The sequence below is a fragment of the Microtus oregoni genome, unplaced genomic scaffold, assembly GCF_018167655.1.
Source record: "Microtus oregoni isolate MIOR12 unplaced genomic scaffold, Mior012 000021F_ref0000039, whole genome shotgun sequence".
NCBI classification, from domain to species: Eukaryota; Metazoa; Chordata; class Mammalia; order Rodentia; family Cricetidae; genus Microtus; species Microtus oregoni.
The window spans coordinates 9,698,201-9,710,855 of NW_024543080.1; the positions used below are offsets into that span (position 1 = coordinate 9,698,201).

The 12,655-nt window shown below is 32.9% G+C and overlaps 1 protein-coding gene across 1 annotated transcript; it reads right to left on the minus strand.

The window, feature by feature from the left end:
* Positions 1–2,340: 2,340 nt before the first annotated feature.
* Positions 2,341–12,205, minus strand: LOC121460669 (alpha-S2-casein-like A). The gene is made up of 8 exons (XM_041671116.1): positions 12,155–12,205; positions 9,641–9,682; positions 8,907–8,933; positions 8,010–8,033; positions 7,882–7,926; positions 6,404–6,526; positions 4,161–4,184; positions 2,341–2,475 (listed from the first exon to the last, which is right to left on the minus strand). Exons 1-8 carry the CDS (start codon positions 12,203–12,205, stop codon positions 2,341–2,343), a joined length of 471 nt encoding a protein of 156 aa, XP_041527050.1.
* Between the last annotated feature and the right edge of the window lie 450 nt (positions 12,206–12,655).

The following is a 12,655-nucleotide window of genomic DNA, read 5'->3' on the forward strand; positions in this document are numbered from 1 at the left end:
AGTGCCCTCCCTTCATGGTTGGCTAAGTTTTATTTTCATAGAACTGGTTGTTTTAGTAAGAGTAGCCTGGTCTCAGTGTATGACGAAACTGAGTGAAAAGATCACACAGTGAAATGCATTTCAAATTTTAATGTTTTGGCAAGAGATATTTTGGTTCTTATCTCAGAATTGGTACTGAAAGAACCTCAGTTAGGCAATACAGTCAACATAGTTCCATAATCTAAAACTGGCACATCCAATGCAATGCACAAAGAAAGAGTATTAACAACACAGAAAATATCACACTCTCGCACTTTATTTTGGCTCAATATTGTTGTCTTTTCAAGAAGCATATAAGGGAATGTTGATAGTAGGAGACGACATGATGGATGGGGAAACTATGCAGAAATCAATTTCTACTCAAACCTATGAACAAAGAGAAAGTAACAACTTATTAAAATATATGTACTATCAAAATATATACAATATGCACAGATATGTCTGATTTATATGAACATTCAAACATACTGAGTGGCCAGATATAATTCTTCATAATTAACACTAATAGATGATAAAGTGATTTGATATACTAATGCTACCAAAGTAGCTGCCATTAATTATTGATTGTCTAGATGATACTTAGGGTCTAAATTCTTCAATGCATTTTATAAAAAGTATTATATGTAATTTTTCTAATAATTGAGAAATATTTACACTACCCGATCCACCACTTAGATGCTAAGAAGAAAATATTATTATAAATGGCTTAAATTTTTTTTTTTTTTGGTTTTTTGAGACAGGGTTTCTCTGTGGTTTTTGGAGCCTGTCCTGGAACTAGCTCTTGTAGACCAGGCTGGTCTCGAACTCACAGAGATCCGCCTGCCTCTTAAAATTTTAAAGAAAGAAACTACATAGAAATAAATCTTCACAACTACCTATCAATCTCTCTGTACAAAAGCTGGACAGATATATCTTCTTCAAGGAAGACATTTTGTGTGAAATATTAAATGAAAATATCAAGTGTATACCAATATTGACACTTATGCTTTTGACAATTTCTGCCCGATGTTATTACTTCTGTTTGAACCAATTTTGTTCGACAAAGGAATTTTTGTATAATTTATTTTTAAGTACCCATAATTAGCACATGTATCCAAGTTACACAGATAACTAATTGGCAACTCAAGAATTTAGAACAAAACTTCAAATACATCAGTGAAGTTTTGGTAAATAGTTGTGTGATTTTTCTCAGGTTTTGAATGCAAAGCTTTTTAAGTGTGGCTAAAAGCATTGCTTATGTTCAGGGCCAAAATGTATTACCTATGGCTAGGATACAGCAGTTAATTCAAGAATCTTAGCAGTATCTCTGAAAGAAGAAGGAAGTACAATGCATTTTAACTCCCTGAGGATATTTACTTTTCACCTCATGGACCTCATATATTCCTTAAGCATCTCACATTGAACCTAAAGTATGAATTTTACTTTCTGTACTGAAGCTTGTTTAATGATTGCCTCATGCCCAGAGACACAATCCAAGAAGCAAAAGTTGGGAGTATGCTGAAAATAACTGTCACATATGGAACTCAAATCTAAAGGTTTTAATGTCACTAATATTTATACAAAATTTTAGTTTCTTGTTCCATAGTTTACTCTGTTCGGCACTGTAGGAAAAGCATCCTAAGCCCAGGGCTTTTATTAAGTGGTTGGAGGTAGAACCACTGAGTACTGCTTCACGTTCACTCTGGTCATTTAACTTTTGAATTCTTTTATAAAATTAAAATTAATAATACTCAATGTTTCTACCTCAATAAATAGCTAGAGTAACCTAGAGGATATTAATTCTCAAAAAACTCGAGATATAGAGAAGGCTCAACAATTAAGACTTCGTGTTTTTTTTTTTTCCCAAGAACCAATTTATAACTGCCTATAGTTCCAGCACTAGGGAGATCCAGCACCTCTACCCATTGTGGACACATGCAGTCACATGCACTTGTCCACACAGACACACAAGCGACATATCATTAAAATAATACAAATTAAAAGGGACGATTTTTGTCTACTTCTTAGTCTTTAATTTTCCTGGAAAATGCTCTATGTAGGAAATTAAATACAATATCAGTGCAGGTCTTTGTTATTGGTGATTGTTACAATCAACAATTAGTGTTCTTGATAGAATTCTAAGGACTTAGATTAAATAATATGATTTTTAGATGTCCTTGAAAATTTAAATTTAAACTATTTTATTTTTGTGTAAAACATATTTCATGTTATTACATAACTTTTCTTGCAAAGCCAACAATTACAATTTTTATTATATTTAACTGTATTATTTATATACTAATATTATATTTTATCGTATCGTCACAGTGCACATACCACATAGGGAGCATATGGGTAGGAGTATGGCCTATTCCAGTAGGTCACAGGTATCTGCTGTTGATGAACAGCCTGGGGGAACTGGGGGATGGTGAACTGATGAAATTGGTTATTCTTGATCTAAAAGGAATAAAAATATTTAAAAAAATCACTCAATAATCTCCTCTTTGCTTCCAAAACAGAGAGGAACAAAAGTTAGTAAATTCTAACTCCAGCTACATAGGCACTAAAAATAAAAGTGCAATTTATTGTCTTGAATTTGGTTTTAAACATTTTCTTGGAATTGAATGGTGCAATAATTTAAATAAGAGATTTATGATTATGTATAAACTAATTGAATTATACAAGGAATTCTTATCATCAGGAATATTTATATCATATATATTTTGATATATGATACCAAAATATATTAGTAAGATGAGAAATTTATTAGAAATTGTAACTGCAGAAAAATGTGATCTTTTAAATCTATTGGTTAGTTTTTGATTTATCAGAAAATGTAATCATTTCACTAGATGAATTAGTAGAAATGTCCTTCAGAAATAAATTGGACATAAAAGTTTGAGGGTAAGAGATAATTAAATTTGTAATGACTCAGAATTATAAACTTTCATTTGACAGGAAAGTTCTTATACCAACACAATCATTATTGTGACAGGTGAAATGAAGCCAGCAACAAAGAATGTTATAAAACCAATGTAAAATACAAAAAATTCGAATGTATACAAGTACAAATAATTTAAAATTTTTATTGACAGAATCACAGGCAACTAAAGGTAAGATTTTGAATAATAAGCCAGTAAAAATTTACTTTCACACATCTAAAATAATCTTATCAATAAATGGCGTTTCTAAGTATGCTCCTTCTTCATATTATAAACATTTTAAGTCACATGCAACTGCATAAAACTAAAATAAAAAGAAAAAACTTACAAAATCAATAATCTTCTTCAGGAGTTCCTTAAAGAAAGAAAACACACATATGACATACATACTGAATTGAGCACTTTATGCTTTGGCCAAATTTATTCTTAGATATAGCAAAACTTGTCCATCTGACATACACACGCAGAATGATTTGTTCACTGAATTACGTCTCAGTTTCGCAGATAATAGAAGCACATCTCTTTATTTGAGTACTCACTCTAAGTTGAGTTTGCGCATGTTACTCATTTTTTCTGATGTCTAGAATCTTTTAGGTGAGATAATGCTTGTTTGTGCTTTAAATAAATGAATAAATACATGTGCTTAATTTTTATTAGCATACTAAACCATTTTAAATAGCACCCTCTTGTTGCAATTATTCTAAATAAGTATTTGCATATGAAATATCCATATCGATGCCTTGAGTGATTTTATGTACAAATTGTGTTTTTTTTTTTTTTGGATTTTTCGAGACTGGGTTTCTCCGTAGCTTTTGGTTCCTGTCCTGGAACTAGCTCTTGTAGCCCAGGCTGGCCTCGAACTCACAGAGATCCGCCTGCCTCTGCCTCCCGAGTGCTGGGATTAAAGGCGTGCGCCACCACCGCCCGGCTATGTACAAATTGTATGAGAGACATTTTCAGAAAAATTTGGTAAATCTTTGCTTGGTTAAGAAAGTCTACTAACAATACATTTAAAACGGGGTTTTATAACTATCAAAACCACTAAATAAGGAGATCTTCATTTCTCATGGGAAATAACTTGGTTTATCAACTTAATTCTTCAGGCTTTCATGCTAAATAAACAACTCTTTTCTAATAAACAACTACAAAATTAAAAGCGAAACTTTAAAAGTTTATGCAAGTTTGATAGTCATGACTCACCTGTACAGCAATGGTGATGGATTCCTTAAAAAAGAAATAAAAATAATACACTAAATTATTTCTGTAGTAAAATATTACTTACTCTAGTGTCCTTCTCACTCATCATAAATAAGGCACAAGAAACTAAAATCTAGATCAGTTGTTGGATGGCACTCCAGGTGTCTTTAGGCAAGGGGCACATGACATCACTAGGGAGAGCTTTTGAAACCAGCACTGATATGGGAACTTGATTCCATACTTGAGAAGGACAGCTCACAAGGCTGAGGATGGACGCCACAACTCTGTTCAGTGACTGCCAACAAAAGAGGCAGCGTTGACTCTTTTGTTCTGGTCCAGTACGGTGTAACTATCTCTTGCTAAATTTAAATGTTACTTCTTTCTTCTGTCCCCATAAAGATTTTTACCAATGTTATATAAAATTGTATGTTTCTATAAATCTAACCTTTTACATAAAATAATTTTAATAAATAATTCTTCTGTGGGGTTATCTGGTATTGAATTTAACTGGGAAAAATTTAACTCAGAGGTGGTGTCTTATTCTTGTTCTGAAAACACATAACTGTTTTCGGTGTGTGACCTACTTAGATACACACGTAGAATGTCCCTTTCTTGGGGTAACTTACTTCAATTGGTGCTTTCTTAAAAAAAAAAAACCTCATTGCCACGTGTAATAGCTGCATACAAATGATTCTACATTTGAAAAAAAATACTTTTTCCAAATGTATTTCTTATTTTGAGAATTCTTTTAGGGTGTGGTTACGTATGATAGCATTGTCATATTTAAAATTGTAGAGTCCTGTGTATGGAAATGTGATAAAGAATGCTGTAATATTTTAACATTCTTATGTATTTCACAGTTAAGGAAATATATACTTAGTTAAATAAATGTTGAAAACAATGATATGAAGCAGGTATCACCTACATTCTTGAGTCTAGAAGAAACGACCAAACATTTTATTGGTATAAATAGTTTAAGAATTAAAATGTGACAATGGAATATTTACCATTTGCTTATAAACTTATATTTACTCCAATCAAGAAAAGCAGTTTTTAAGAAGACAAATATCAAACAAAATGATAAAAGACAGTTATTAAGACTAGTTTTAACCGAGAGAGAAGAAACTAATATACTACCTATAAAATATCATAAAGTACCCTCTTTTTAAAGTTTTATATATACAAGAAAAAACCTCCCAATGGGGTAGCAAAACCCAGGAGATTACATATGTACATAAATATATATATTTGTGCTTTGTAAGTAACAATTTATTAAAGATTAAAAGTCATTAATTTGAGGAATGGGACGGAGGAGGAAGGGAAAGATGCAGACTCATTACTCATATATGAGATATTCAAACACATAAACATGAAATATTATTATTGTGAGAAGGATTTATGCACTAATTTCTTGTTCTGCTCTGGGGAGGAAAAAATGTCCATTTGATTCTTGGCTAACAACTGAGATCTACTAACTAATCTACAATCTTTGCTTCCCAACACTGCCATCTCCTGGACATAGTAAAACCCCAAAGCCTTTCTATTTCAGATGCACAGGATTTTATTGTTTAAGATGTTTCATAATCATCCGGCATTCAATACAATACATTAATGCTTATTTGGTTTAATGATAGTGATGGCTTCTTACTTTCTAGGGGAGAGTTAGAAAGTAATGTACACTCCAAACACAAGAAACAGAGAAGGGTGGTCATGTCTGCAAGGTCGTTTACCACATAGCTTATGTTTGGTAGTTCAACAGCTGGCTCTCTGTACACCAGATTTCATACCTCAAGCTATAGTTACGATCCTACCTCTGCATTGTTTGCTACATGACACCTACTACTCCTGGTTCAAAGACCTCTCTAAGCCAAAAGTCTTATTGAAGTGGCAACATCAAATAGAACTTTAACAACTGGATGAACTTCTTTAGACTTCAGATTACTTTTCAAAACAAAGATAATATTCTCAGCTTCACAGATTTACTGTCATAGCCATATCATATCACACATGAATACATATTTGTGAGATTTATATATAATTTACCTTTCTAAAAATTATTAATAGTGCTTTTTAAATAGTAATTTGTCTCTATGGTTTGTTTTAATTTACATTCCAGAAAATGTTATAAAAAATTCATTTGGATTTTACTTTCTGTATTTAAACGGATTGGAATTTTTTACTTCAGCTAATTAGTTTTAAAGTGAAGGTAATAGCAAAAACAACACAAATAAAAATGCACCGCTCACCTGGTTGGGAATGTTACGGATGGCCTTACCCTGGGCCCACTGGTTCAAATTGATCTGCTGTTGGGGAACAGGTGTGCAAAACTGGGAGCAGGAAAGGTCCTGGGAAAACTGCTTGATTTTTTTCTAGAAGAGAATAAATGTACCAGTGTTTATGTAGTGCCTTTCTCTGTGGGTCAGAGTGTATCTGTATGATGTCAAATTTATATAAATATCAAGTCTTTAATTTGTTTACTAGGGTTTACTAAGCAAAAGACATTTCGTTTTGTAATGCAATGTAAAAGTGAATGAAGTGAGTTTTAGAATAGAAGTCATTATTAGATTAGGGTTCTAGAAGGAAATTTTTACGTAAAGGGCAAAATGCTACGTAAAAGTGGAAGAGTTGTCTAGGGAATGTTTGACATGGCTATTTCCTTTTCTCTTCACATTTGTCTCAAGAAGTTTGATGTCTGCTCCCTGAAATCGTGATATTTATATTTTCTTGGATATAGTGTAACTTCTGAATATCTTACAGCATCACTGTTTCAGTAATCACGTGAGCTGATGGATGCAGTGGCTTATATACTAACTATCTAAATGCCCCTCCTGGATTGATCCAATTTTATTTGGCTGTGGCTAGCTGCCTACAAATGATTGTTTTAAAGATGAGACCACACAAAAAAACACATTTATTTTCAGAGACTTTTCAGTCCATACGGATAATAATAGAGTGTATGTGTAGACGAACATTGATGTATCTTTGATTCGTTGTCATGTCAGATGCGCTGATACATGAAAATGGTATAAGTGCATAGTGCTATCAGGGTATAGACACGGTGTGAAAAAAGAGTTTTTAGATAACTGTTTGTTTAGAATAGATTATTTTACCTTGTTTTTAATAGTACAATGTGCTATTTTGCTACAATAGTCTTAGAAAGGATTTTTCTTCTTGTATAAAAACAATGATTGGGTTTTTGTTTATTTATGCTTGCAAATTTCTATGACACAGCTAGCAGTTACCCTCTAGCATCATTTTAAAAACCTGCTGCTGTGGTGATCATAGTTCATTTTGGGTTAAGGAAGATGTAGCCTGGAGGAGTTCAGTAACTGCTCAGGGAGTTAAGGTTGAAAAGGAATTTGCCTGGTTTCAGTCCTCTCATTCTTTCTTGCTCTGCGCATTCTGATGTCTCGTGGCAATGGGCTTCATCACCATTTGTTCCTCAGAATGAGAACATTTAGTAGCATTTGACCTTAAATCATCTATCTTTTTGTTCGTTCAAAGAGAAGCACTTTGACTTATTACGTAAATGATACGTTACACAAATATCTGAAGGAAAACAGTTAAAACACTTTTTCTGAGTTTTAAAATTTAGTAAGATTGCCTGTTTTTTGGTTAAAATTCCATATTTGAAGATATTATTCACGTATACGGTAACAGTTTTGTCAAAATTTGATATTAAAGATTTTATTGGGAAGAAATGATATGATCATGATAAGCTTACCTGCTCATTCAGGTTGACCTTTTGTTCTTCAGACTGCACAATTTTCTATTGAAAACATTACATATATCAGAGAGATACAGACAGAAATGTTGTTAATAAAATAACTTAGTTGAATTATAATTGCTCACATCATTGATTTCCTCAGCAGATTCCTAAAAAAAAAGAAAGTAGCTTTACTTTAATTATATAGCAATAGTTAAATATAAATTATTTTAGTAGGCTGTCAGGGGCAATTATTTAAATATTCAGAATCCAACCACCCAGGACTAAGATATTAAGCCACTTAAGAATGAAATAAGTTAAATATTTATCAGAACTTTCTAAATTTCCTTTTTTTCCTCTACAAAAGTAATAGCACAATTAGAAAATATTTAATTCAATACTTTTTTAGTACTACATTATTCAGATTTTTTTTTAATTTCTGCACATGAAATGCAGGCAAGTGATCAAGATAAATAAATAAGAACAGCCAGGAAGTTAACTTATGCTTGTAATCCAGCATAGCCTGTAAACTTAAATTCTGAGAAAGGCTGAGACCTCTTTCCTGAGACATTGGCTGTGAAGAGTTTAGGCACCATCCAAGGTGATAAGGCTCCAGATTATGACTCAGTTTAGTGCTGCCAGCCCTTTTCAAACATACTTCAATCTGTCAGCATTATCAACCAAAGGTATTTGCAACACACATAATAACTAACCCAAACCTTTTTCTGACTCTATGAAATGGTTCTCAACATTTAATATGATAGTATGTTATTGAAGATTTAGTAAAAATGTGGAGTTTTTAGTTCAACCCAGAGTTCCTGATTCAGCTTCTTATGTAGTCACATGTATAGCAAAGAACAGGGTATAATAAATATGATCTTCTGAATTTAATCAATTTAAGGTAGGATGGAATATTTTGAGACTCTGTTCCTCCATTGAATATTTGTATGTATATCTTCCTTCTTGGAAATATCAAGTAATTATAGAACACTATGGTTAAGTCACTATTTCTCAAAAATAACACAAAAGAAATACTAACTTACCTCACTGGATGAACTGCTAGCAGAGACCTTGATAAATAAATTAAAAGTAAAACAAAAAGGAATTAGTGACATGAAGATAGGTTTATCAACAATATTCCTCCAGAAGCAGGAACTACTTTAGCTTCATACCATATTGATTCCCCCGCATTGCTAATATGCAAAATGAGAAAGAGGATAGAGATAAAACACTAATTATGTGATATTCCTCTGTGTATTCTATGAATATGTTTTATTACCACTTGTTAATAAAGAAGCTGCTTTGACCTATGGTAGGGCAGAGCTAAGCAGAGAAATTAAACTGAATGCAGGGAGAAAGAAGGCGGAGTCAGGGAGGTGTCATGTAACTGCCAAAGGAGAAAGATGCTAATAATCACATAGAAGCATTGTTAATCAAGTATAGTTAAGATGAACAAAAATCCTCCACTATCTCACCTGTTTTTATTTGGGGTTTTCTAAAAGAATTAGGCACATTGTCCCTACAATATTATTTATGAAGTAAGAGAAAACCCATTTTCCTAAGGAAGAAGTATACTAACAATCTCCACTTTATGGGGTTATATCAAAATAACCCATTAAAACGTGGTTTTGAAATGAGACACAGATATCCTTGTGGGATCTTCTTACCTTAGTGCATAATGGCTGCCTAAGATTGTAAATACATTGACCTTTTGGAGTTCAAAGTTGAACAAATAACAGTCAAATGTGCAGCACATTGATTAAAAAATGAATTTTACCTGAGCTGTTTGGAAGAATGCATCATTGGCCTGCTTATACTTCTGAAAAGAAATAAATGACATTAATTTTATAGCCATATTACTTGAAAAAATACTTTAAAATATATTTAATATAAGAAACTATGACTTACTCCTTGGTATATTCTGGTAGGTTCCTTAGAAAAAAAATGAAAATGCATTTTGATTACTTTCTAATTCTTTACCCATACTTCCCAAAGTATTGATGAGCACTGACTATTGAATCCAAGTGTTTATAGTAATTATTTTTAAGATGACAGCAGCAAAGAGAGAAGGAACAGTTTTTCTTTTTAATCTTTTAAAATTCTTTCTTTGATTTTTAAGTAAAATCTTGGCAGAAAGCACAGCTATTTGTTGGTGCCATTGAACTAGAATCTGTTAGTGGAGCATGTGAAGAAGGCACCCATCGACTGGAGCCCTACCCAGGTGCAGATGTGCCTGCATTCAGTACTCCAGACGTAGATGCAACAAATCACCATAATTATTCGCAACAATGGGAGTCCTAGACTAATGTCAGAGTTACTGAAAGATGGGACAATCAGCATAGGGAAGGAAAGTATGCAAGTTTGATGCTGTTGTATATTTGGGCTTATTTTCCCCATAATTTTTTATTTCAATGGATAAACTTTAATTTTCCTATGGATTTGTAAGGTGTTATTGCTACTCATAAAAATACGAATGAGCAAAGACATATAATTTACTATTAGGTGCCAGAACCAGTATTCATAATAAAATACCTTACCTCTCTGGATTGATCCTTTACCACCTATGTAAATTAAAAAAATGATTTAATTTTTTATAGCTTATTTAAAATGACAAGGTGTATCTTTTTTATTGATAAATGGCAGGAAAATTTAAAACAGTAGTTGAGGCAAGTGAAGTGACTCAGCAGTCATAGGTCCTTACTACCAACCATGACGACCTGAGTACATCTCCAGGACCGCACAGAAGGCAAGAACTGTTTTCCAACTCCCTTAAACTGTCTTGTGACTTCCTTATAATATGGCATGCACACCACACACACACACACACACACACACACACACACACACACACACACACACACGATTAAATAAAAATGGCTTAGATAAAAGAAAAACAGTTTGTTAGACAAATTTAGTAAAAAAGAACTCTCTTTGAAAAGTTATCTAAGTCTCAAATATCAGTACAGAACTACTTCAACACAAACACTTTTGACGAACTTTGGCTTTCTTTTGATAGTTACACTGATACACTGTTAGTTGAATGAGTTTTTATTGTTACTTTTTAAAAGAAACTGTTTAAGCTAATTATAAAAAGGTAAGAAAAAGGTACTGCTCCCCTATAACACTTCCAAAGCATGTTATTATTTTATCTGTATACAATAACTTCTGTGTCCTAGAGAGTTAAGTCTATGTTCAGAATGAGGATTGAGACAATGTTGAAAACAAAAATTATTGGTACTACCATGTATGTAGACTGAACTCCAAACTGTGTTAATAAAGTCTTTTCAAATGTATTTTCTATTATGTGCTCTTCATTTTATGGCATCATCACATCGTCATTATCATTATTATTATTATTATCATTTTTTTCAATTTTTGACAAATAAGTTGTATTCAAATCCAAGCTTACTAATACTTATTTCCCTTCAAGTCGTTTTTTGTTATAGTTATGGTGTGTGTGTGTGTGTGTGTGTGTGTGTGTGTGTGTGTATGTATTCATGTGCTTATATGCAGACAGGGGCATGCATTCATATGTGATCTGAATGTCAGTGCCTGCATTACCTGAGGCATTTCCCCTGATGTTATCTTATATTATTCACTGAGACAATATCTCTTTGTTGAATTCAGAGTTCTCTGATATGAACTAATCTTGCAAGTCTGCTTGTTCTGGAATTCACTGTCTTATGGACTTCGTTTTCCCAATGCTTGAATTCCAGGCTGGCAGCTGTAATGCCCACTGGAAGTTTATATGGATTCAGGGACTTCAAAGTCCATCTTTGTGCTTGTGTTCCAAGTGCTTTATCTATGGAGCCATTTGCCTGATCTATATGTCCTCATGTGTATTTTGTCACCATGAATTCTAAACTATTCTTTTAATTAAGAGTGACAAAATTCTATCAAGTTATTGACAACTGACTTTGGAATTTCAAATTATAATGGTGGTGTTTTCTTATACTTCCTGAGCACATGGAAAGCAGAAATGGCTTCTCCAGAAAGCTCTAACAAAAATTACAACATATTCTGGAAGGGAAACAACTCTTTTCTCTTATTGTCTACCCTTCTGCATCTTTTCATTGTTGACACTTTGTATCCTGATTGTCCTCCCTTGTACAATATAAAATCAATATAGTAAGAAATAGGATCAATACTATCACTGATATAGATTCCAAGGTAACAGGCTCAATCTCTATTTATTGTTGACAATGCCTGCATCTTTTGCATATAGTAAAAGGTTCATTCCTTTCATAATTCAAAAATGAAGCCATAGCGTCATGTATCCCTGTTCACTTACATGCTTCGCCAGAGCAACAGCCACAAGGCAGGTAAAGATGAAGAACTTCATGGTGGCTTGGTCCTGTAGAATCAGTATAGAAAATTACTATTAATCTTATCATGAAATAATCATTTATCTGTTATTATACATGTAAGAATAAAGGTAAGGAATTGAATAAAATAGAATATGTTTGGGAATTTTATGAATATAAATAGAACTGTCACAATTGATTTTGAGACTTTCTTTCCCTAACAGGTGATACTTAAAACCATGTTTACTAAAATGTGAACGGTTCATTCAGAGACATCATAAATTCCTAGAGGAAAACTCAACAGAAGGACATTTTGTTAAGAATGATTGCTGGAAGGATGGAGTATAACAGAAATTCCTTTTGAAATTGGATTTTAGGGGAACTCAGGCATAAAGCCTTGCTTTCTAACAAAGAGAAGTAGTAGATGAAATGAGACCGGGTTGAGAGTCGGGGATCCTGGACATTCTGGGTCATCTCTGGCTAGAGAC